Genomic DNA, 27,636 nt, shown 5'->3' on the forward strand with positions numbered 1-27,636 from the left:
AACTGCACTTATGGGACTCGCCACGTCACCACGTGTTACTGCAGTGCTAGTTTGACTACAACCGAGGTGTACTAGGTCGCTGATGCTTGCCAGTTCACCAAAATGCTACCAAAAAAACTGTTAGCAATCGCAGGGATCAGGCCTGACTCTGCGAACGCTGCAGTTATGCGTTTAGTGTTTTGTAAGTGACAGTGATCGATCGATACTGCACTTGGGTGGGCTGGGCTGGGCCAGGCGGAGGGGTAAAAGGCAGGTGCTAGCAGGTATCTGGGCTGATCCCGCTAACACTGCGTTTTTGGGAACCCTAAACTGCTGGGGACGCTAGTATAGATCTGATCGGATCAGATATTGATCCGTTCAGATACTATACCACTAAGGGAGGTGTACGGTGCGTGCGTGGGTGTTAGCGGTACTGGCGCTAACCTGACGCTGCCTGGGGCGATGCAGACCCTATCTGACCCTAAAACCTAAGTTATATCACCGCCGGACGATCAGAGGGCTAAACCTTTATTAGGTAATAAATGGCGGGTGCCCTGACACTATAAAAAATAAACTAACTAACCACCGTCACCCGTAACAGTTATACGCTGATCACTGGTGAAAGGGTTAACTAAGGGGCAATCAAGGGGTTAAAACATTTATTAGGTAGTATATGGGGGTCCCTGTCGCTATAAAACACTGACAGCAAACCTATATATTTACCTCCCTAACTAGCGTCACCAGTGACACTAATACAGCGATCAGAAAAACGATCGCTTAGTGACACTGGTGATGGGGGTGATCAAGGGGTAAAAACTTTATTAGGGGGGTACCCTAGACCTAAAGGGGGCTAATACTAACTGCCCTACCACACTAACTGTCACAAACTGACACCAATGCAGTAATCAGAAAAAAAAAAAACTGCTTGGTGTCATTGTGACGGGGGGGGGGGTAATTGGAGGGTGATCAGGGGGGGATCGGGTGGTGTAATGTATGCCTGGCGTGTTCTACTGTGTGTGTTTTACACTCACTCGGATGTCTTCTCTCCTCGGCGCCGGAACGGAAAATACCGAGCCGAGGAGCGATGACATCACTTCCTCTGCCTCTGTTTACTATACAGAGGCAGAGGAAGATTCTCATTGGCTGGGAGCGATCGCGAGGGGGGGCCACGAATGGATGGCCTCCCCCTCACGTCTGATCGCTCCCGGACAGAAGCCGACCGCCTCGGGCATCGGGGGGGGTCCAATCGGACCCCCGTGGGAGGCAGATCACGTACAGGTACGTGATTCTGCCTGCCCGTGCCATTCTGCCGACGTACATCGCCGCGAGGCGGTCGGTAACTGGTTAAGCAGCTTATAGGTGTTGGACTGTTGGAGAGGATGTATGTATTGCAAGCTTTAAACACCTGGTACTGCAGTACTTTCTGGAGTTCTTTCCAGGATACCAGCTGCATGAGAAATTACAGAATTTATGATAGTGGCTGGATTCACATTGACTATTCTGCTTTTTGTAGATTCTACATTTTTTCTACATTTAAATATTACCAGCAGGCTGATCGATGATTTTATATATTTTATCTAGTATACATAAGTATGTTAAGGTTCTTGGGATTTTAGATTGTAGCTAGAAATAAAATGTAGATCTGTTAATAATTAGAATATTGGTTTGTGTTATAATCAGTGGGAACTAAAGAAAAAAGTTTTCCTGCAAATAGGTGATTTAAATCATTTTTATGCCTAGTGTAAATCTCCTTCCTGCACTTGGGGAGCTGCATGTACAGCCTGCAAGGATCATACTCTTGTACATGTCGATGTTGCTTTTGCATTGGCATTTACCCATACATTGGTGTCTAGCATATTTCTTGGAAATACATTGAATGCACACATGAGGGTTAATGGCGATGCAAAGAAGCATCAGCATTTACAAGGGTAAGGCTGGGTATAGACATTCAACGTATGGCAGGCTTTAAGCGACAAGTGAAATATTTATACCACATCCAGGTTAGTGGTCATATTTTTTTTCTTAAGGATAACATTGGGGTTGACTTACTAAAACTGGAGAGTGCAAAATCTGGTGCGGCTGTGCATGGTAACCAATCAGCTTCTAACCTCAGCTTGTTCAATTAAGCTTTGACAATAAGGCTGGGTTCACACTGGTCTGACTAACGCTCAGACATTGGGAGCTCATGTCGCATGACGTGTGAAATCCAATGTTTCCCTATGGGAGCCGTCCTAACTGGTCCGACACAAGTCGTTCCGACTTTAGAAATGCTCCCTGTTCTACTTTGGTCCGACTTTGATCCTACTTCAGCCTATTGACTATCATTGAAGTCAGATCAAAGTTGGATTGCCGTCTCGCATGATCCGACTTCGGCACGCGACTTGTGCTCAGATGATCTTGAGGGGGAACTCCGCGCCAATTTTAAATAAAAAACCGGCACGGGTTCCCCCCCCAAGAGCATACCAGCTCCTTAGGTCTGGTATGGACCTTGAGGGGAACCCCCTACGCCGAAAAGATATTCTACAATATTCAAATAACTGCTAAATTAATAAAGGAGCTACTGTATAAGATTCATGATTGTGTACTAAGCACCATAACCCCATAGCATCCAAAAAAATCTCACTGAGCATTCAGAGTCTACAGAGAAAGACTTAAGGTGATGGAAAGAGTAATGATAATACTATGCACTTCGTAGCAACCAACTAGATTTCCCTTTTCAGGAGTTTAGAGCAGTCAGAACAGTGACTTGTTGATTTGGGTGCTCAGGGTTACTACATTTTGCATATTAATGTTTACTTTATTGAATAAACCTATATGACAATAAACAGATATTACAAGGTCTGCTTGAATCTTCTATTTTTTTTTTCATACTTAGAAAAGTGTCCAATAAGCTCTGCATATACATAATTCTAACACACAGCCAGCTCGATTCCAGTTCCACTATATTTTCAGTATATTTCCTTTTAAGGCTATGTTTATCCATGGTTCATGTCTCAGAAGAAAAAAAATTTAAAATACAATTTTAAAATATACAGTGAGATTTTATTTGTAATACATAGGATCATAGCAACTCATTATGCCAAGTAAAGACTGAAGTTGAATGTTTATACTTTGCATAGTGCCAAGCCAGCCTAATGAAGTGTCCCTTCCTTTTATTGTGATGGCTGTGCAATTCATTGCTGGCTTTCCTTTAATATTAAGGGAAAGGATGTAAAATAATTTTACTCATTTGAATTGCTTAGATTGCGACTGTTACATTGGTCCTATTATCCATAACAATAACAGTTTGTCAGGGTATAGACAGATGGTTTGTTTAGGCTCATTATACTTCTAATGTCAATGTCATCTTCCTATATTTAACTTTTTTTTCTTCTTTTTTTTTTATTAGCATAAGCTTATAGTACATTTTTGACTACAGTAACATTAAAGTTATTAAAGAAATTTGGGCAGGGTTCCAGAAAATACAAGGACTGCTGTACCTATAAATAAACAGAGAACGCGAACAAGGGCAATAGACTTACATTTGGAAAGAGACTGGAGTTAAACTAAGGTTACCTGTATATATTTTTAAAGGACCAGTTCAACCAAAATTAATATTTATTCTTGGGTAGATACTGAAAGGCAGAATGTTAGAGACTAAAACCACCAGTTTCAATTGTCTCTTGGGCCAGTTTTAGTTGTCTCTTGGGATCTATTGGTTAGATCTTTGAACTTAAGTTACTGGGTCTGCACATCTGCTGTTGCCATTATGAGGGATTGTCGGTCTCCCTGCTAAATTGGAATTTATTGTATATTAAGCAAAATGCAACAAGATATACTATAGTATAAGTACAGTATAACAACTCATTTATGCACACGACAATTGGCAACTTACAAGATAGTTTAGTGATATTGGCATATACGTAGAGTATGTAGAAGTCTCATTCAGGGTCAGTTTCTGTGGATGGACTTTCACAGAACAGGATGAGCTTCCTTGGGAGGGATTGCAGCACCTGTAGCTGTAATACAAAGAGAGATACCACCGGGGGCAGCAGACTAAGTGTAATAGTGAATGAAAACTATGTAAATAACAACTCGCAGAAGTAAAAGGTTAAGAGCCGTATAACATGTGGATCTTCCCCCTCACGCGGGTCCGATCATCCATTAATCATCCAGATGTACGAGAGCCGGGTTCAGCTGTCACTGTCGCCTATGGATGTGGACAGGGGCCCTGAAGAGCACTTGGAGACCACAAAATGGCCGACAGTGGAGACCATGTGGCTCAGGAAGTGAAGTCGTGTGTGGGCGTGGTTTTGCATTTCAAGGTGGGGCTGCCTCTTTCTCAAATCAATAGCTTTAGTTTTAATGCAGCCCCGCCTTGAAAGGCATAACCACACCCACACACATGACATCACTTCCTGAGCCACATGCTGTCCACTGTAGGCCATCTTGTGGTCTCCCAGTGCTCTCCAGGTCTTCCATTTACATCCATGGGCACCAGTGACAGCTGAACCTCACTCGGCCCCCCTATATCTGGATGATTGAGGCGGAAGAGCCACATGTTATAAGGCTTTTAACCCTTTATTTATGTGAGTTACATTCACCTATTGCTACACTTAGTCTGCTGCCTCTGGTGGTGTCTCCTATGCATTACAGCTACAGGTGCTGCAATCCCTCCCAAGGAAGCTCATCCTGTTCTGCGAAGGTCCATGCCCAGAAGCTGACCCTGAATGACTTTTCTACATGTATATGCCCGATATTACTACATTGTCTTGTAAGTTGTCAATTGTTGTGTGCGTAAATGAGTTGTACTGGTACTATAGCATATCTTGTTGCATTTTACTTAATATACAATAAATTCTAATTTAGCAGAGAGAGTGACAACTTTTCATAATGGCAACAGTAGATGTGCAGACCCAGTAACTCAAGCTCAAAGATCTAACCAATAGATCCCAAGAGACAACTGAAACTGATGAATTTATTCTCTAACATTCTGCCTTTCAGTATCTAAGAAAAAAATAAAATATAAATTTTGGGTGAACTGTCCCTTTAAAAATACATACAGCTAACACTACATTGTCTTGTAAGTTGACAATTGTCATGTGAATAAATGAGTTTGCATACTGCTACACTCTGGATGCACCCTATGCTTTCTTTATCTATTACCGTACATCTTCCATAAGTTAGGTTACCAGTACATTCATTCTCCTTAGGTTAGATTACTGGTACAGTCTCTTTAAGTTAGGTTATCAGTACATTCTTCTTAAATTGGGTTACTGGTACATTCTCCTTAGGATGCTTTCCTGTACTCCCTTCTTAGATTAAGTTTCTGACACATTCTGCTTAGGTTAGCTAACCAGCATACAATATCTCCGTATGTTAGGTTGCTGCTGCTCTATCTTTTGTTTAGATTTCCTGTACATTCTGACTAGATTATATCAGCCTTTTTTCAACCAGGGTGTCTTCAGGGGTGCATTAGCAAAATACCTACAAATTGCCCAAAAACTGTATACAAGACAGAGGGTGTATCATACCTTTTTTTTCATTTTAGAATGGGGTGCATCGCGATTGTGTGGAATTTTAAAGGGTGCCTTGACTGAAAAAAGGTTGAGAAACACTGGATTAGATTACCAGTACCTCCTTAGGCCACAAGGATGTTCTCTCTAGGTTACATTAGAGCTGCACGATTCTGGCCAAAATGAGAATCACGATTCTTTTGCTTAGAATAAAGATCGTGATTCTCAAAAAATGGCACTTATGAGACTGCGCAGCGCACTGATGATATTGCACCTCCTCGCCCATGGCATTAGAAAATATTGGGACACCTGCTTGGCAATGTTGCGCCCGGCTGCGCCCCTTCAGGTTAGTCACTGGGGCTGACAACAGCCCAGGCAGCAGGCTCCATTTTCTACTCTACATACACACACACACACACACACACATATATATACAGTATATATATATATATATATATTTATAAATATGTGTATGTATGTGAGAGAGACATATATCCATCTATATGTATCAGGGCTTGACAAACCCCGGGTCGCAGAGTGGTGCATGGTGACATAGAGAGGACTGAGATTACTGGATGTGATTGTGCAGTCATAATGAAGCTCACATGTTAGAAAAAGAATGACATGCCTGCTCGGATCAATGCTAGTGTTTCCCGGCCGGGGTCTCTGACAAAGAAACATGGTACCGCCCAGGCATCCACCGCATCACGCTCTCTGCTGACGTCAGTTCTGGCATTGGCGCCATTTGGGTTCCACGTTGGTTCCGACGGCTTATCCTCAGGTCCACGCTGCATCCCGGGGACACCCGAAAATTGCGTTAATCCAGGCTGGAGATCGCGCACGGGGGGGATCGAGATCACGATTCTTTTATGATTAATCATGCAGCTCTAGGTTATTTTACTGGGACATTTTCCGTAGGTTAGATATCTGATACATTCCTGTTTAGTTAGGTTGTCGGTACATTCTCCTTAGGTTAGTTTTCCAGTACAGTGTACTGGAAATCTAAACTAAGAAGGTTAGTTTTCCAGTACAGTCTCCTTAGGTTAGGTTGTGGTAGTTTCTCCTTAGGTTAGTTTGCTGATATGTTCTTCTTAGGTAAGGCCCCGGAAACATTTTCCATAAGCAAGCTTGCAATACATTCTCCTTAGTTTCGGTTTCTGGTACATTGTTTTTAGGTTCAGTCGCCAGTACATTCCCCAAAGAATAGTTTGCCAGTATACTCTCCATAACCTGGAAAGTCCTAAAATGAAGTGGAATATGTGCAGAAAAGTGACTATGTATTCTAATATAATGCATATCATAATATTTTATTTAAGGAAGGTTTACTTGATGTGGAAAAGTCAGAGACAGAAGATGAACTGACTGTCAATGAAATTAGTTGTCTTCGGCTGAAAGGACAGATGATCTACTTGCCTGAAGCTGACAACATTCTCTTCCTCTGCTCTCCAAGGTAAGCTGTCATGTTTGTCAAATATCTCTGAGCAAACTTTAGAGCAGCTTTATAGAAACAAATTAAAAGCTCCAGCTATATTTTATATGTAATAAATCATTAGTTTTACTAGGGATTCAGACACTGCAAATTTATATTTAGTCTTAACACCCATAACAGATCGGATTATTCTAAGGAGACTTTTTTTTTTAATATATTGATTGTTACAGTATATTGTACAATATTTTTTACATTGTGTCCATTTTTGAAGGACCACGGTCTGAGCACCCAGCACTGGAGTCTTCAGTGAGCTGTTTTCTGATTGATATTTATATATTACATAAGAATCAGTACCTTTTAATATCTGTTCACAGTGGAGTTGATAAGATTCCTTAAAAAAAGAAACAATCACAAATGGGAGCCAGACCATAAGGCGAAAGGGCCTTGACCATAAAAAAACAGCCAAAGCGTTTCAGGGGCCACAACACACACCCTATTATTAGAGCCACAAGTTAATAAATAAATAAGAAATAAATAAAAACTAATGACACAAACCATAAAACCACCAAAATCAATAAAACAGTGATGAACCCCCAGTATCCATGAACAGTGATCAATATTTATTTTATAATTGTTGTTGTGCCATTCTATAACCAAGGCCTGTCTAAATCCAACCAACGATGCTTATATATTGGCTCACCAAATGGTAATATAAATTTAGAATTTTGAAGAAACAGTGTAATTTTTTGGACAGGATATTGTTTACTGATCCCTCCCAGAGCCCCTGTCAGAATTTATGATACAAGCTACATGCATTATGTATTGAATACGCATCTGGCTGGTTTTCTAATTAATACTTTTACTTCACCACTTTCTGAGTCACCAACCAGGAACAAATATCAGTATAACAGGTATGTACAGTATGTATGCTTATGTAGGCTATTGTTACTCACCTTCCAAAAAGTCTACCTTCCTAACTGACATGGTGATCCTCTAGATTTTGCATTTAAAGAGTCACTAAGCAGACCAGTCAGGCAGATCAGGAGTTCTGACTTCACTCGCTGCATATTTGTGACCATGTAAGGTGGCCCCAGGTCCAGGAACATCCGGATACCTGCTTGTCAGCTTAGTTTATCTTCATAGTACCTAAAGATCCACAAAACACACCATTAGACAAGTATTGACATACACAGCTGCCTGGTCCATATCTGTCCTTACTCCTGCCCCCACACCTTCCTTTTGGCCATTGAGGTTACCCATCTCACTTGACAGCCAAAATGAAGGTGAAGGGAGGGGGTGACAGTTATGAACCAAAATTGTGTGGTCAGTAAAATCTTAAAAGTCCGTGGTGGCGGGGACGTGGCCAAGACCGGCATGTGAGAGGACGCACTTCTCACAGCTCCTGCCTGATCCGTTGTCTGATCCTTCCCCGGCATCCCTGATGCTGCTTTTTTCGGCTCCCCAGCTGGCTTCCGAGACCCTCCATCACCCGGACCCACCACCGGCCCTCTGAACATGGGGGAAGACCCGCCGAGGCCTGTTGGAGTTGGCGGGACCGGACTCCCAAGATGGCACCGCCGCTGCAGCAGCCAAAGCACAGCGCACGCTGCGAACGACCGACAAGCCCAGGGATAATTGCAGTAAAAAAACGCTGAAAGCACCGGGTAAGGAGCAGTACAGAGACATATTATACTACACACAAAAACTGCAGGGCCTGGTGGATGAGGATGCGGGGAGGACGGTAAGCAGAGGGGAGGAAGCAGATCTATTTACACAGGCTGAATGGGGCCATGATACAGACAGTACTCCTGCACATTTTCAGGACAACACTACTCATCCCCCCCCCCCGGATGATATACCAGAAAACCTGGAGCAGCCCACACTGGCTGATATTCTAAAGGCTGTTCATATGTGCACGGCTACAGTCACTGATATGAAGGAGCAGTTTGGGGGCCTGAGAGAAGAGGTATCTCTACCTAGACAAGACCTTCAAAAGCTTAGAGAAAGAGCAACTGCAGTAGAGAGCAGAGTTTGTGATATAGAGGAGAAGTTACCCCCACTTGCGCGAGAAGCCAAGGCAGCATACCGCATGGCCCAAGACACATACAACAGAGCAGAGGACATTGAAAACCGCTTGCGCAGAAACAATGTCTGTATTGTTGGCCTCCCTGAGAAAACTGAGGGAAAGGATCCCACATCGTTTGTGGAAAACTGGCTGGTAGAGATATTCGGCCATGAAGCTTTTTCCCCATTTTTTACAGTGGAGAGGGCCCATAGAGTGCCGGGACAGCCTCCTCCACAGGGTGCTCCTCCCAGGCCAATGTTGGCCAAGCTGCTACATTATCGTGACAGAGAGGCAGTGTTACGCTGTGCGCGGGAGCAGGCCAATGTTACCTTTAATGGAGTAAGAGTGTCATTCTATCCAGATTTCTCGGCTGAGGTGCAGAGAAATAAAGCTAAGTTCAGTGAGGTAAAGAAGTGCCTCAGAGCCTTGCAATTACCATACGCCATGCTCTACCCAGCGAAGTTGCGAGTGACAGTGGAAGGACATGCACAGTTTTTTTAATCTGCTAGAGAAGCGGTTGCCTGGCTAGATCACAACGAACAGGCACTACGCCGTCACTGTGCGGATGCGGAAGGTGACTGACTGGGACATTGTACTGGGTAAAAATAGGCTTGTCTATATGTCTGGATGCCATAATCCTTTTTTGATTGCAACGCAGCCATCCTAACTCTGCCTTTGTTTCTTTACCTTTTTTATCACCCGCCATCATATCCGGCTCTTTCCACGTTACCTAAATGCCGGGGATCATCCTATATCTCTTAAGTGAAAGGAAGTGAACTGTGAACTTCCCCCTTACTTAACTTGAGATGCGTTATCTCCCAGTTGGCCTACTCTTAGGCCGTATTACAACCAGTAGATTTGCTCTGTTGGCAAGGCCTATTTGGATGATCATACTTTTCAGTTTTGCATGGTCTCTTACTGAAGTGAGAGTGTCATACCGTACATGGATCTACCCAAGTGCAGTTGCACTATTGTTCATTGGCACCATTGTGCCCTGTTATCGTTTACAACATGATCCATCCTGCAGTCCAGGAATCTTCTTTCCATTGAACGCATGGAATCCTGTTACCACAGAAGTCTACCACCAATTCTTCAACCAAGTTCCCGGTGATTTCTTTACAAGGAAGCCGCTTAATAGCCCTTCCCCGCTGCTGACTTTGCTTTTGAAATGGCGGGCTCCCCGGTGATCTCCTGGAATGTTAGAGGCATGAACTGCCCCCTTAAGCGCACTATGATTTTCTCATGTCTAAAAGAGTTTTTATCCTGCCGTTATATGCTTGCAGGGAAAGCATTTAACATTTGATTCTAAAAGTTGCATGAAATATAGATGGATTGGGTGGTCGTATCACTCCACTCACACCTCCTTTTCTCGGGGGGGTGAGTGTAGTGATACACAGCTCCTTGGATTATCAGGAATTTTAATCGAAAATAGATCAGGAGGGAAGGTTCGTATTTTTGCATTGTCGCATTGGCATTCTGAAGTGTGTGTTGGCCTGTGTTTATATACCTCCCCCGTTTGATGCTCGGGTACTCCGACTCCTTCTGGAATTCCTGGAGGGGAAACCGGACCTCCCGCTGCTACTAGTGGGAGACGTCAATAGTTGGCTGGCACCGGACCTGGATAAACACCCGGTCCCAAGCTCACCAACTCCCCACAGGACAACTCGTCTGGCTAGATTGTTGCAGGAGGTGGGTTGGTTGGATATATGGAGACACCGAAATCCCACTGCTAAACAATTCTCCTGTTTCTCAAAAACACACGGATCATTATCTAGGATAGATTTGGCAGTGGGAAACTCGGCTATGCTCCCCTCAGTTTCAGACATTTCTTATAAACCTCGGTGTGTATCTGATCACTCCTATATGGTGATAAATCTTATTGTATCCCAGCAATCCGCACTCCCAAAGGTACCCTGGAAATTTAATGCCTTTTGGCTACAGCTATTCACCTCCCATGAGGATATAGAGGGGAACATTAGGAAGTTTTTCTCCTGTCAGCCAGGCTCATTGTCTGTTCTTGCAGAATGGGAGGCCTTTAAAACTTATCTTAAGAAAATACTTAGTAGTGAGGTTACCAAGATTAAAAAACATTCTGAGGCATTACGGGAAGCACTGGAATCACAGGTTCACTCGCTGGAGGCAAAATATGTCCAAGACCCCACCGACTCCACTAGGGAGGTCTGGCAGTCGGCTCAATCAGCGTACGGGCACCTGCTGGCCTCCTCAGCGTACAAAAAGAGTTTTTTTCCTAAAACCGCCTTTTTTGAGGAGGGTGAGACGACAGGCCGCCTTTTGGCTAGAATAGCTAATTCTGAACAGAGATCCCCAATAATTGGATCCATAAAAAATGCCGATGGGCGGCTGGTACATTCCCCGGATCTGATACTGCAAACGCTGGCAGAATTCTATGAAACATTATACTGTTCCTCTTCGAGGTGCAGCTCTGGGGACTTGTCCAGTTACCTGGATGGAATTGCTTTTCCGCATCTCTCGGTTTCCCAGAGAGAAGAGTTAGACGCCCCTTTAACTTTGGAGGAGTTACAGGCAGCGGTGGCAGAGTTCCCTAACTGTAAAGCTCCAGGGGGGACGGCATCCCCATGGAAATTTATAAAAATTACTCTGAGATACTACTTCCCAAGCTACTTAATGTTTTTAAGACCGCCAGGGAGCATAATACCCTACCGCCCTCTATGTCTAAGGCTTACATTATGTTAATTTTAAAACCAGGCAAGGACCCAGTGGACCCGGCCTCATACAGACCGATATCCCTACTACAGTCCGATATAAAAATATTAGCTAAAGTTTTGGCTCTCAGGTTAAATAAGGCTATTACCTCAATTATACACCCCGATCAGGCGGGGTTTATGCCCAACAAATCCACGGCAATAAACCTTAGAAGATTATTTCTTAACATGCAATCCCTGTTGGATAATAAAGGTAAGAGGGCTCTGTTGTCACTAGACTCTATGAAAGCCTTTGACAGTTTGGAATGGCCATATTTATGGGAGGTAATGAGGCGGTTCGGCTTTGGTGAAATGTACATTTCATGGGTGCATTTGTTATATCATTGCCCTCAGGCGATAATTAGGGAGGCGGGTAGAATGTCACTGCCCTTTACTCTTGGCCAGGGCACGCGGCAGGGGTGCCCTTTGTCCCCCCTGCTGTTTGCCCTGGCAATAGAGCCACTGGCAATCCGGATTAGAGATCACAAGGATATCACCGGCTTCTGCTATGGCGATAGACAGGAGAAGGTGATGCTCTATGCCGACGATACCATGATTCTATTGGGAGATACGGATCAATCACTATGAAACACAATGGATACAGTGGTTCGTTTTGGGGAATTTTCAGGCCTAAAAATAAACTGGACCAAATCAGCCCTAATGCCGATAGATGACGTACAACTCCTAAATGAAGAGTGGGTGGGGGATATACCTATAGCTGCCTCCTTTAGATACTTGGGGATACAGGTCTCCCCAAAGATCATGGAATATAGTCAGTTAAACATCTCCCCACTGTTGGTTAGATTCCGTTTACGTGTCAAGACCTGGAATGCTCTGTGTATGTCAGTTGCAGGCAAGGTGAATCTAATTAAAATGATTCTTATGTCTCAATTGCTATACATATTGCACAATTCACCCATAGTGATCCCATTTTTAGGATAGTGAATGCCATTTTTCGTGAGCTCATATGGAAAAATCGTCCACCTAGGATAAAACTAGAAAATCTCCAACGCCCCAAAGATGAAGGTGGCCTTGCATTATCGAATCCATGGCTTTACTACTTGGCATCGCAAATGCAACATTTGATAGGTACCATGGTTATGGAGGGAGACCTTACAGACAGGTCTCCTAGCGCTTCAGAATATATAATGCTCCACATGATAGGTGGAAAATCTGTTCCAATCGTCCTAGAGGTATCAACTTTCGGAAAACCTCAAGAGTTTCCCCACATATGCCCTTATACAAAAAGTATGGAATAAAACTAAGTATGTTCAGGAGGCGATAGGCATCAATGAGTATAGCCCTATTTGGGAAAATGAATCCTATCCAGAGCTGGCTAAACTACAACACGCGGAGAGGTGGAAGAGGTTTGGTGTTTTTTACCTAACGCAAATAATTAGTGAAGGTAAATTGTGATCTTTTGATTCTTTGAGGGATCTTTATAGACTGCCAGCACACATGCTTTTCTATTATATGCAACTTAGGCATGCTTTTACAACTCAATCAAAAACCTCTGATAGGCACACAGACTCGACCCCTCTTATCGCTTTACTTAAAGCAGCAGAGACCTCTAAAGGTTTCATTTCCCAGAGCTATAGCATCTTACTCCACAATTATCTTACAAAACACCCCTTGACAGTGAAAACCAAATGGAAGTTGGACGTAGGACCCTTAGATGAGGATCAATGGGAGGAGGCTCTTCAGTCAGTTTCAGTATGTTCACTGAACGTAACGCAGAGACTAACGCAACTATATACACTCCTGAGAATATATTATACACCTCACAGGTTACATAATATGGGATTGCTCTCCACTCCAACATGTACTAGATGTAAAAGAGACCACGGAGACTTAATACATATGCTATGGCGGTGCCCCAGATTACATGTGTATTGGAAGGGGGTGGTAGATTTGCTGAGTGCGGTGTTTGGGGTGTCAATTCCATTGGACCCTAGACACTGCATTTTGAATATGCTAGATGAATTGGAATGGGACCCTCACGTCAGAGAAGCCCTCACCAGGGCCTTTTTCATGGCCCGTAAGTTGATCATGGTGCACTGGAAGTCTGAAACGCCTCCTTCAGTTAGGGAATGGGTTACCGCACTAGGCAATACACTGAGAATGAAAAAAATCATATACCAACACAGGAGTTGTTAAAAAAAATTTGAAAAACTTTGGGAGCCATGGCTTGGTACTCCTGGGCTAGCCCCGGATGACCTGGTCATGGACAGGTTATTGCGCCTTAACAGTGGTTGAATGTATTTTATACCCTGCATTAGCTTTAAATTGTGTTTGATAGCCCAGCCTGTTATGGACAGAGGGTGGGGAACATTGCGGAACTAGACATAGTAAACATTTCGATTGGTAATAGGGACTATATTAATATAAATATTCAAATGTATTTTGTTATATCTTTACCCTTTCTGGAAACGTACCCATTTATTTTGTATAATTTACCTGAAGATTTTTGGACTGTATCTACTTGTTTTTCAATAAAACCGCTTTTTTGGATAAAAAAAAAAAAAAGTCAGTGGGGTTTTGGAGAATTTGAAGTACTCTGAAGATAAATTAAAGTAATTTTAAAGGCTTGTTTTTTTTTTTTTAAATAACAAACATATTATACTTGCCTCCTCTGTGCAGTTGGATTTGCACAGAGCCACCCCGGATCCTCCTCTTCTCTGGTCCCTCTTCTGCTCTCTTGGCCGCTTCCTCTGGTGAGTACCCCCTCAGCCAGCAGCTTGCTACAGGGGGCACCCGAGCCGAGTCAGAGTTCTGTATATCCATTCTATTCTGTATATCCATCCATTGGCCTGAACCCAGCCCCGCCCCTCTCCCCCCTGATTGGCTTACTGATTTTGATTGACAGCCACGGGAGCCAATGGCGCCGCTGCTTTGTCTCAGCCAATCAGGAGGAAAGTCTGGGACAGCTAAAACATTCGTGGACATCGCTGCAGAGAGAAGGAGCTCAGGTAAGTGATTAGGGGGGTGCTGGGGAGGCTGACACACACATAAGGTTTTTTATCTTAATGCATAGAATGCATTAAGATGAAAAACCTTCTGCCTTTACAACTCCTGTAAGCCATAACTGAGGCCCCCTTACAAGGAGTCAGTGGGATCACTTTTAAAAATGATAGCTTGCAAGGAAATGGGAGTACCATTTAGACATGCCAGCCTACAGGATGATAAAATTACCATTTTTGCCACGGACCACATTGTGAACAGTGAAATTAATATAATTTAAGAACTATGAAAATTGAATAATATATATAATTACTTATAAAATTAACTTGAACAAAAATAAATGTGATAAAGTTCCAAAAAAGTATTTTCTGGTATTCTTTTTGGTTAAACACACCAACAATCCACCGTGTAATAATGTACGATTCCACCACCTTGAAGCAAAGGATGGCCAATATATTTTGCTAAGCATGCAGATCTCTTAATTAGGAAATACTTGATTTCACTTGCAGGTGGTTGTGAGTCGGCAGTGAAATGTAGCAAATACAAGCAAACTGTGCTTTAAAAAAAAAAATGTATTGACAAGATTTTTTCAAAAAAGTATGTTTTTATATTTTAAAGTACATTTCATACAGAGCCAGGATTATTTTCTGAAATTAAGTTAATCACTAATGCATTCATTATTTACAGTGTAATGAACTTAGATGACTTGACCAGAAGAGGTCTATATCTCAGTGACATCCCTCTCCATGATGCCACCCGTGACCTGGTACTGCTTGGGGAGCAGTTCAGGGAGGAATATAAACTGACTCAAGAACTTGAAATTTTGACTGATCGGCTGCAGCACACCTTAAGAGCTTTAGAAGATGAGAAGAAAAAGACTGATACGTGAGAAATGTTTCACCATTTTTGGTTGTCAATGATAAATGATTAGTGCCAACAACCTCCTTCTGGCCATTTCATACTGGACGTTCCAAGTGCACATGCATCTCCACAAATATTAGTATAGTCAAAATCCCCATATGTTCATTGACATTGTGCAGCAGATAGTCTGTGCCAGGGAGGGACTGACAACACCCAGGGCCCCCGAACCAAATAAAGCAAAGGATCCGCCCATGCCCTGCCAATGTCCCACCTCTGGACCACCCCTACATTTTGCACAAATGCATAAAAGCAAATACAATACAGTGTTACGTAAAATATAGTATGTGTGTGTATATATATATATTGTGTATACAGTGGATATAAAAAGTCTACACACCACTGTTAAAATGTCAGGTTTCTGTGATGTAAAAAAATGAGACAAAGATAAATCATTTCAGAACTTTTTCCATCTTTAATGTGACCTATAAACTGTACAACTCAGTTGAACAACAACCTGAAATCTTTAAGGTGGAGGGAAGTAAAAATAAAAAAATAAAATAATATGGTTGCATAAGTGTGCACACCCTTACACTAATACTTTGTTGAAGCACATTTTGATTTTATTACAGCACTCAGTCTTTTTGGGTATGAGTCTATCAGCATGGCACATCTTGACTTGGCAATATTTGCCCACTCTTCTTTGCAAAAATACTCCAAATCTGTCAGATGGCAAGGGCAACTCCTGTGCACAGCCCTCTTCAGATCACCCCACTGATTTTCAATTGGATTTAGGTCTGGGCTCTGGCTGGGCCATTCCAAAACTTTAATCTTTTTCTGTTAAAGCCATTCCTTTGTTGATTTATATGTATGCTTTGGGTCGTTGTCATGCTGAAAGATGAAGTTCCTCTTCATGTTCAGCTTTCTAGCAGAATCCTGAAGGTTTTGTACCAATATTGACTGGTATTTGGAACTGTTCATAATCCCCTCTACATTGACTAAGGCCCCTGTTCCAGCTGAAGAAAAACAGCCCAAAAGCATGATGCTGCCACCACCATGCTTAACTGTGGGTAGGGTGTTCTTTTGGTGATGTGTATTTTTGTTTTTGCGCCAAACGCATCTTTTGGAACTATGGCCAAAAAGTTCAAACTTGGTTTCATCAGACCATAACACATTTTCCCACATTCTTTTGGGAGACTTCAAGTGTGTTTTTGCAAGATTTAGCCGGGCTTGGATGTTTTTCTTCATAAGAAAAGGCTTCCGTCTTGTAACTCTATCCCATAGCCCAGACATATGAAGAATATGAGAGATTGTTGTTACATGTACCACACAGCCAGTAGTTGGCAGATATTCCTGTGGGTCCTTTAATGTTGCTGTAGGCCTCTTGGCAGCCCCCCTGACCAGTTTTCTTCTCGTCTTTTCATCAGTTTTGAAGGGATGTCCAGTTCTTGGTAATGCCACTGTTGTGCAATATTTTCTCCACTCGATGATGAATGTCTTCACTGTGTTCCATGGTATATCTAATGCCTTGGAAATTCTTTTGTACCCTTGTCCTGACTGATACCTTTTAACAATGAGATCCCTCTGATGCTTTGGAAGCTCTCTGCGGACCATGGCTTTTTCTGTAGGATGCAACTAAGAAAATGTCAGGAAAGACCTACTAGAACAGCTGAACTTTACTTGGGGTTAATCAGAGGCACTTTATATGATGGGAGGTGTGTAATGACTCCTATTTAACATGAGTTTGAATAGCATTGCTTAATTCTGAACACAGCTACATCCCCAGTTATAAGAGGGTGTGCACACTTATGCAACCACATTATTTTATTTTTTTTATTTTTAATTGCACCCCCCCCCCCCCCCAAAAGTTTGGTTTTCAAATGAGTTGCACAGTTTATAGGTCGCATAAAAAGGTCGAAAAAGTTCTGAAGTTATTTATCTTTGTCTCATTTTTTTTACATCGCGGAAACCTGACATTTTAACAGGGGCGTGTATATATATATATATATATATATACACACAGTTGTGCTCATAAGTTTACATACCCTGGCAGAATTTATGATTTCTTGGTCATTTTTCAGAGAATATGAATGATAACACAAAAATATTTATTTCACTCATGGTTAGTGTTTGGCTGAAGCCATTTATTATCAATCAACTGTGTTTACTCTTTATAAATCATAATGACAACAGAAACTACCCAAATGACCCTGATCAGTTTACATACCCTGGTGATTTTGGCCTGATAACATGCACACAAGTTCACACAAAGGGGTTTCAATGGCTATTAAAGGTAACCATCCTCACCTGAGATCTGTTTGCCTGTAATTAGTGTGTGTGTGTATAAAAGGTCACTGAGTTTATAGACTCTCGACAGACCCTTGCATCTTTCATCCAGTGCTGCACTGACGTTTCTGGATTCTGAATCATTGGGAAAGCACAATAATTGTCAAAGGATCTGCGGGAAAAGGTAGTTGAACTGTATAAAACAGGAAAGGGATATAAAAAGATATCCAAGGAAATGAGAATGCCAACCAGCAGTGTTCAAACTCTAATCAAGAAGTGGAAATTGAGGGTTTCTGTTGAAACCAAACCACGGTCAACAACTGCCAGGAAAATTGTTTGGGATGCAAAGAAAAACCCACAAATAACTTCAGGTGAAATACAGGACTCTCTGAAAACATGTGATGTGGCTGTTTCAAGATGCACAATAAGGAGGCACTTGAAGAAAGATGGCGTGCATGATTGAGTCGCCAGAAGAAAGCCTTTACTACGCAAATTCCACAAAGTATCCTGCTTACAATATGCCAAAGAGCACAGAAACAAGCCTCAAACCTTCTGGCACAAAGTCATTTGAAGTGATGAGACCAAAGTTGAGCTTTTTGGCCACAACCAGAAACACTACATTTGGAGAGGAGTCAACAAGGCCTATGATGAAAGGTACACCATTCCTAGTTAACATGGAGGTGGATTGCTGATGTTTTGGGGATGTGTGAGCTACAAGGCACAGGAAATTTGGTCAAAATTGATGGCAAAATGAATGCAGTATGTTATCAAAAAATACTGGAGGAACATTTGCATTCATCAGCTAGAAAGCTGCGCATGGGACATACTTGGACATTCCAACATGACAATGATCCAAAACACAAGCCCAAGTTGACCTGTCATTGGCTACAGCAGAATAAAGTGAAGGTTTTGGAGTGGCCATCTCAGTCTCCTGACCTCAATATCATTGAGCCGCTCTGGGGAGATCTCAAACATGCAGTTCATTCAAGACGGCCCAAGAATTTACAGGAACTGGAGGCTTTTTGCCAAGAGGAATGGGCAGCTTTACCATCTGAGAAATTAAGGAGCCTCATCCACAAATACTACAAAAGACTTCAAGCTGTCATCGATGTTAAAGGGGGCAATACACGGTATTAAGAACTGGGGTATGTAAACTTTTGATCAGGGTCATTTGGCTAGTTTCTGTTGTCATTATAAATTAAAAAGAGTAAGCACAGTTGATTGATAATAAATGGCTTCAGCCAAACACTACCCATGAGTGAAAGAAAAGTTTTTGTTTTATCATTCATATTCTCTGAAAAATGGCCAAGAAATCATAAATTCTGCCAGGGTATGTAAACTTATGAGCACCACTGTGTGTGTGTGTGTTATATATATATATATATATATATATATATATATATATATAAACTTTTTAGCCCAATCTAATTGAAAAACATAATAAAAAGTGTATAAATGCACTCAAACACAGAGATAAACACAGATACATTCAACAATAAACAAAATACAGGTAGTGAAGCAGGCAACTTTAATGGGACCTGGAGGGGGGTCTCTCTCTAACTGAGGCCCTCTCAGTGGCCATTAGAGAGTCTGTTAGAAAGCATCCCCTCCAGGCCCTTTTAGAGACTACAACAGAGTATAATGGGACCTGGAGGGGGCCTCTTTCTAACAGAGTGTACAGTGGACACCTTCATTCACTCTGGTCCTCACAGGACCCCCTCCTTGTGCCATGACTCAGTGCCAGCGTACAGAGTCATTGCAATGCCGTACAGTTCCATCATACAGGGCCATCGCATGATGTACAGTGCCATCGTACAGAGCCATCGCATGCCATACAGAGTAATCACATGCCATACAGTGCCATTGCATGCTGTACAATGCCATTGCATGCCGTACAGTGCCATTACATGTCTTACAGAGCCATTGCATGCCATACAGTGGCACTTTACGATGGCACAGTAATGTAACATAATGTGTTTAGTGAGAGCAGCAACATAAGTGCTGAACGTCCATCACAACATCTCCACATACATGAGACTGGATGGCAGAGGCAATATGAAATGAAGAGGAATGAACCCCAGGCCCCCCCGTGCTCTATGCTGGCGATCTCCTATCTGGATAGAGGGAGAGAAGAACCAAGTTCACAACTTAGAGAGACACAACAGAGAGAGGGAAGTGTGGCTACAGGAGAGGCCCCTGATTGGAGGAGACGCGGCAGAGGAGATCCAGCCCCCCAGTGCTTGACAGAGATCAGAGGAGGCACAGCTCTAAAATTTTCCTCGACCTACGATGATCTGCGTGACGGCACGGTCGAAGAATATTTTAAAACACTGGCGGGCCCCCATCCACGGCCGGGCCCTCGGACCATGGCCGAATCGACCGACCGGTCTGTGACAATCAGTTTGAAGGTTTATTCAGTTATTCCAACATTAGCTTGTATGTAGTATGATCCCTCCTTATGCCTCTGCAATGAGTTACACCCCCCACCACCACCACACACATACTGTCTAATGTAAGTATGAAATAGGACCACTTAGTACATACAAAAGTCCTTTGTACAAATATACAATCAATCACACAATTCAAACAGTGAGGAAGACGAGCGATGAAGGCTTATTTAATAACAGAATTTGCCAGCAGTCCTAATTGAAATACAGATGGGTCAGCCCTTCTGATAATTGCCTGAATTCCAGTTTACCAGTAGAGACCTTGTATTTAAATTCTTAAATACAAACTTTTATTACTAAAGAAATAAAATGTAAATATTATACAGTGTAATATATATATATACAGTATCTCACAAAAGTGAGTACACCCCTCACATTTTTGTAAATATTTTATTATACCTTTTCATGTGACAACTCTGAAGAAATGACACTTTGCTACAATGTAAAGTAATGAGTGTACAGCTTGTATAACAGTGTAAATTTGCTGTCCCCTCAAAATAACTCAAAACACAGCCATTCATGAAAATGTCCAAAATGAGCTCAAAGTGTCAATATTTTGTGTGGCCACCATTATTTTCCAGCACTGCCTTAACCCTCTTGGGTATGGAGTTCACCAAAGCTTCACAGGTTTCCACTGGAGTCCTCTTCCACTCCTCCATGACGACATCACGGAGCTGGTGGATGTTAGAGACCTTGCGATCCTCCACCTTCTGTTTGAGGATGCCCCACAGATGCTCAATAGAGTTTTGTTCTGGAGACATGCTTGGCCAGTCCATCACCTTTACCCTCAGCTTCTTTAGCAAGGCATTGGTCATCTTGGAAGTGTGTTTGGGGTCGTTATCATGTTGGAATACTGCCCTGCGGCCCAGTCTCCGAAGGGAGGGGATCATGCTCTGCTTCAGTATGTCGCAGTACATGTTGGCATTCATGGTTCCCTCAATGAACTGTAGCTTCCCAGTGCTGACAGCACTCATGCAGCCCCAGACCATGACACTTCCACCACCATGCTTGACTGTAGGCAAGACACACTTGTCTTTATACTCCTCACCTGGTTGCCGCCACACACGCTTGACACCATCTGAACCAAATAAGTTTATCTTGGTCTCATCAGACCACAGGACATGGTTCCAGTAATCTATGTTCTTAGTCTGCTTGTCTTCAGCAAATTGTTTTCGGGCTTTCTTGTGCATCATCTTTAGAAGAGGCTTCCTTCTGGGACAACAGCCATGCAGACCCATTTGATGCAGTCTGTGGTGTATGGTCTGAGCACTGATAGGCTGACCCCCCCACCCCTTCAACCTCTGCAGCAATGCTGGCAGCACTCATACGTCTATTTCCCAAAGACAACCTCTGGATATGGTGCTGAGCACGTGCACTCAACTTTTTTGGTCGACCATGGCGAGGCCTGTTCTGAGTGGAACCTGTCCTGTTAAACCGCTGTATGGTCTTGGCCACTGTGCTGCAGCTCAGTTTCAGGGTCTTGGCAATCTTCTTATAGCCTAGGCCATCTTTATGTAGAGCAACAATACTTTTTTTCAGATCCTCAGAGAGTTCTTTGCCATGAGGTGCCACGTTGAGCTTCCAGTGACCAGTATGAGAGAGTGAGAGCGATAACATCAAATTTAACACACCTGCTCCCCATTCACACCTGAGGGAAAATGGCTAATTGGGCCCAATTTGGACATTTTCACTTAGGGGTGTACTCACTTTTGTTGCCAGCGATTTAGACATTAATGGCTGTGTGTTGAGTTATTTTGAGGGGACAGCAAATTTACACTGTTATACAAGCTGTACACTCACTACTTTACATTGCGACAAAGTGTAATTTCTTTAGTGTCACATGAAAAGATATAGTAAAATATTTACAAACATGTGAGAGGTGTACTCACTTTTGTGAGATACTGTGTGTATATATATATATATATATATATATAATTCAAAAAAAAAAAATATATATATATATATATATATATATATATATATATATATATATATATATATATATATATATAATTCAAAAAAAAAATGAACGAATGAATGAATGGAAAAGATTTGTTTCTGAGACATGTTTTTATCCTTTTATAGATTGCTGTACTCTGTTCTTCCCCCATCTGTCGCTAATGAACTCAGACATAAAAGGCCGGTTCCAGCCAAAAGATATGACAACGTCACAATCCTTTTCAGTGGCATTGTGGGATTCAATGCGTTCTGCAGCAAACATGCTTCTGGTGAAGGAGCGATGAAGATTGTGAATCTCTTGAACGATGTTTACACCAGATTTGACATCTTGACAGACTCACGAAAAAATCCTTTTGTCTATAAGGTGAAATGAACAGCAATGGGAGAGAACAACCTAGGCTATATGCATTGATCAATACAGTTAATGTGGTTGTAAACCTCAGACATGAAGTATGAACAAACCATATCCCTCGTGTGTACTTGTCTCAGTTAAGAGCATTAAGTGTCATTTCTGTCTCCTGCTTCGTTCTTCAGCTATCAGCATGAATCACTTCTGACGAGTTTTTCTGACACCAAGAGAAAAAAGGTGACAGGGGATGGACCTCCAGCAGTTTGACAGCCTCAGCTCTGTTTCTGTGTGATGTGGGGAGGGGGGTTGTGTCCTATCCCTAGAATCAGCTCTGAGTTCTCCTCACTGAACTCTAAAGAATGTAACTTTATCGCTCCATCCCTTTTTTTTCTGAACTCTCAGACAAGTTTTAAAATTCAGCCCAATGAATAAATAGTAAAGAAAGGGCTGCAGATAAACAGATACAACATATATAGGTGGATTTGTGTATCACCTGAGGCCAGTCACTTCACTGGGTATTTGTAAGGGTTTACAACCACTTTAAGCTGGCAATACACTAGTAGATTTTCGAAAGAACATTTGTACAAACATTTTCAGGATATTCAGTGACTTAATGAATGTCGTTCAAAAGTACTTAAAATTTTGTTTGCTTTTAACATTCGGTTTTGGAATGAATGGACTTTCCTGAACAAAAAACACATACTCTGTTATAGAAACACATATCTGTTCAAGAAAAACTTTCCATGCTCTTCCTTTTCTCATCATAGTCAAAAATTATGTCAGTATGACCCCACTAATGAGTAGAAAATTGGATGAACCACCTTAAAACGAAAAATTGTGAACAAAAGTTCCTGGCCAGCTTTAAAGTGATTGTAAACCCTTACACATTCCCACAGAAATGACTAGCCTCTGGTGATATACAGAGATAAAACAAATGCTCCAACATAAGTTGTACCTGTTTATCTATAGCTATCTCTTCTCTACAGCTCTTCAAAGTACAGAATTTAGACAGCATTTCTCACCTCCAGAAGGCAGGTTTCTAGGATCTGGTGTCACACACTGTACATGATAGAGCAGGAAGCTGAGTGTAAGCTGAGACCTGAGTGGAGGAATGGACAAATACCCCTCTACGCAGTCTCATAGAAAAACATGCACAGCTGAGGCTGTCAATCACCTGCCGTGCGCTGGAGGGGGGCCATCTCCCAAGATTTTGTGGTGTCAGCATAGACTCATGCAGATAGCAGGGGACTAATAGAGGAGGCAGAAATCACACCAGATACTTTGGATTGAGGCAAGTACATACTATAAAACAATATGTGTAGTTCATTTTTAATTCAGAGGTTTATAGCCACTTTAATCACAGAGGATGTGATCATGTTGCAGGCAGGCTCAATATTCTGCTACAGTCCCATAAGATAATGAAACATTATTTTTCTTCCAAATGGTAATGTTCTTTAGCATATTTAAGTTCTGCAACAGTTCTGAGGTTACATTCCTCTGATAAACATGCTCTTGCAGTTGCAGCACAACTGTGAAAATGGGTGTACAGTGGCTCTTTGTCCACACCATCATAACAAGCTAAATCTGCCACTTTGGTCACAAAACAGACCCAGCTGTTAAGGCAAGTATATTTCCGTGCAATTTGCAGATTATTTGATATGCAATTACATAAATACACATTCCCTAATTAGTTTGAGTCACTTTAGGGCTGGTTCCCACAGAATGCAGTGCGTTCCTTGGGTGTTTCTCACACCACACTCAAAACGCATCTGCAGGTGCCAATACATTGTTAACAGCATCCCAAACACAGATCGCAAAAGCAGTGCATACTGGTACCGCACTACTATGCAATTTGGTATGGGGTGTTTTTTAAAAAGCAGTGCATGCAATACTTTTACTGCATTTCAGGGAGATTTGCAGCCCATTCAAATGAATGGACTGCAAAATCACTCTGCATGGGTACATGCAGCAATCGCACAGGTGCGTGGACCACATTTCAGTGCGATAAAGGTTCGAACTGGCCCTTAAAGCTGTAGTAAACTGGCAGAAAAAAAAAAGCAATGGGCCCCACTGCAGGTTTAAGTCATAATGTACTAGTATGCACTGCATTATGCACATTATGACTGACTTACCTGTACGCAGAGCCCTCCAGCACAACGCTGTCACGGCTCCCCAACAATGCCATCTTCACTCTGTCTTCCTGGCTTTCTGTCTTGCTGGCTTTGGCTGTATGAGTGGCTGGGGCTGCAATGATGTCACTCCCACACATGTGCATGCAGGACCCCTTGACTCCGGCATAGAGCTCTGAAGGTCCGACATGGTACGCCTTCCTTTCAGAGCGCATGCGCTGGTGACATTACCGGCTGCATGCAGGGTGAATATCTCCTTAACAGTGCAAGTTTAGGAGATATTCACTGTACCTACAGTAGAGCTGCACGATTCTGGTTAAAATGAGAATCACAATTTTTTTGCTTAGAAGATAGATCACGATTCTCGCAGTGTTTTCATTTTTTGTTTATTCATTGAAGTGTAATTTTTCCCAAAAAATTGCGTTTGAAAGACCGCTGGGCAAAGACAGTGTGACATAAAATATTGCAACAATTGCTATTTTATTCCCTAGGGCCTCTGCTAAAATATATATAATGTTTGGGGGTTCCAGGTCATTTTCTAGCAAAAAATATTGATTTTAACTTAAGAAAGAAGTGTCAGAAAAAGATTTAGACTTTAAGTGGTTAAACTTCCTGCATTTACATGTTGAAAATTTGGCAGACTGCCTGGATTTTTTCTTTACAAACAGAAGTGTATCCCTTTGATCTAAGAAGGAAGAGTTAGTTACGACGTTTAATATTAAAAACTTGGCAGACTCCCCAGATGTTTTCTTTTGACAGCTGAGTGAGCAGATAAGTCTCTCCGCTTGTTATATAAAAGAATCGGCAAACTCTGCAACAGAGATCATCAGGGGGGTTGAATCGAGATCACGGTTTTTTAATGATTAATTGTGCAGCTCTAACCTACAGGTAAGCTTTATTATAGGTTTACCTGTAGGTAAAAGCTCAAAGTGGACTTTATTTCCACTTTAAGCCACTTCAAACCAAAGTTATACATTTTGGTATTAGTGTATCTAAGCTCTGCTGAATCCATAGAATGCAGCACTTTTGTATCAGTTCCCTATTAGATTTGCTCTTACTGTTCAGCTGTATATGAAAATAATTTCTTTCGATTGTGGCATGAGTTTGCCATTTTATACAGTCCACATTCCAATTAAAAATATATTTCATCGAATTGATCATTTTGATGTTTTTTATTTTCAATATTTTTATTGATTTTAGTGTTACATAGAAATATAACAGAGTAAACAAAATCAACAGGGAGAACATAAAAGATTGGCTCATCGGATACATTGGTTTGAAATGCAGAAGTCAAGGATATAAATACAACTTTGTAACAGTAGGGGAAACATACCATGTACATGAGCTGCATAGTAGAACCTAACAAAGGAGGGGGAGGGAGGAGGAAGTGGGACTGTGGTTTGCAATAGATATATAGTGGTCATTATTTAATATGGGATACATACCAAGACCAGGGTTTCCATGTCTGAATTAGTTTAAGGTAAGCATGGCTATCAAACCGCTAAGGTGGTTTCAAACATATAGTGATCTTGTACCTGTTTAATTAAATTTGAGACCAGGGGTTTTGAAGGATTTTTCCATTTTTTTTGTGATGTTGTGTCTGGCTGCTAGTAAGATGTGGGTTACTGTTTTGTGGAAGTTGTATGGGGTGTTGTCAATGGTTAGGTTCAGAAGAGCTAGTTCAGATAAAGGAGAAAAGGTTATTCCCATGACCTGGGATAATAAAGAGTACATTTCCGACCAGTAGGCTGTTAGTATTGGGCATTCCCACATAATATGGAGAAGTGAACCAGTGGCTCCACAGTTTCTCTAGCATTTTGGGGATGTGTTGTGGTCAAAGATGGCAATTTTGAGGGAAGTTAAATATCTGCATTGGGTTATGTTTTGAGTTAACTCCCAGAGGGCACTGCAGTTAGTGGTTTTGTATATAGAGCGTAGGGCTAGTTCCCATTGGTGGGTATTGTAGCTTTGTGTTAAATCTTGTTCCCATAGGCAAAATGGGTTGGATAGTTGAAAGAGTGTTTTTTCTTGTAGCAAGCTGTAGATTAATGAGATTCCATTTGTAGCTTTAGTTCCTGGAGAGTAGTATGTTAAAGCTATATTGGTGATGGGGGTTAGAAGGTGGGGATTGTGTTGTATACAGTGAGCTATTTGGAGGTACTGGTAGTGAGATGAATTGGGCAGATTTAGGTCTGTTTGTAGTTGCGTGAACAGTTTAATATGATTATGTATCACAATGTCGTTGAGTAAGCCTGGAGTAACTTTAGGCCAGGAGATGAGATTTAAATTGGGGATCATAAGTGGGATGATAGATAAGGGGAGTTGAATAGGGGTTCTGGTTGTATTGTGCCAAGGCATGGAGGTTAATTTTCTCCAGGTCTTGACCGAAGCTATGACTGTAGGAGGGAGGTGTTTGGAGAGTGGAGATTTCGGGGGGAGGCTGTATAGCCAAAGTTTTAAGTTCCTGTTAGGGATGGCTTGACATTCTAGTTTACACCAAAGGGATTGGGCTGCTGGGAGAAACCATTTTTTGAGTTGGGCGAGGATGGAAGAGTAATAGTAGTCTGAGATGTCTACTAGACCTGACCCACCCACTGATCTGTGTTTAACTAGCCAAGCCCGGGTGACTCTGGGTCTTTTGCCTTGCCAGATAAATTTGCCTAATAGGGATTGTAGAGAATTTAGGTAGGAGCGGGGCATAAAGATGGGAAGAGAGCGGAACATGTATAGGAGTTGAGGGAGAGTAGTCATCTTATACGCCGCTAACCTGGCTGCCCAAGAGAATTCATGCTTAGCAATTTGTGCAAGGGAGTCAGTGTACTTCTGTTTAAAAGGTATGAAGTTAGCTTTAAATAGATTGTCTGGATTTTTAGTCAAGGTGATGCCTAAGTATGTTAGGCCTGACTCTGACCACTGGAAAGGGAATTGAAGGGCTAGAAGGTTGTTTGTGACACTA

The 27,636-nt window shown here is 42.0% G+C and overlaps 1 protein-coding gene across 2 annotated transcripts in view; it reads left to right on the top strand.

Moving 5' to 3' along the window:
- GUCY1B1 (guanylate cyclase 1 soluble subunit beta 1) overlaps window positions 1-27,636 on the top strand; it is a 142,322-nt gene that overhangs the window by 100,143 nt on the left and 14,543 nt on the right. For both annotated transcript variants that reach the window (XM_073605629.1, XM_073605637.1), the window contains 3 exons: window positions 6,791-6,924; window positions 15,340-15,537; window positions 22,329-22,566. In XM_073605629.1, coding sequence (XP_073461730.1) covers window positions 6,791-6,924; window positions 15,340-15,537; window positions 22,329-22,566 — 570 coding nt within the window. The remainder of the gene's footprint in view (window positions 1-6,790; window positions 6,925-15,339; window positions 15,538-22,328; window positions 22,567-27,636) is intronic.

The sequence above is a fragment of the Aquarana catesbeiana genome, linkage group LG01, assembly GCF_042186555.1.
Source record: "Aquarana catesbeiana isolate 2022-GZ linkage group LG01, ASM4218655v1, whole genome shotgun sequence".
In the NCBI taxonomy this organism is placed as follows: domain Eukaryota; kingdom Metazoa; phylum Chordata; class Amphibia; order Anura; family Ranidae; genus Aquarana; species Aquarana catesbeiana.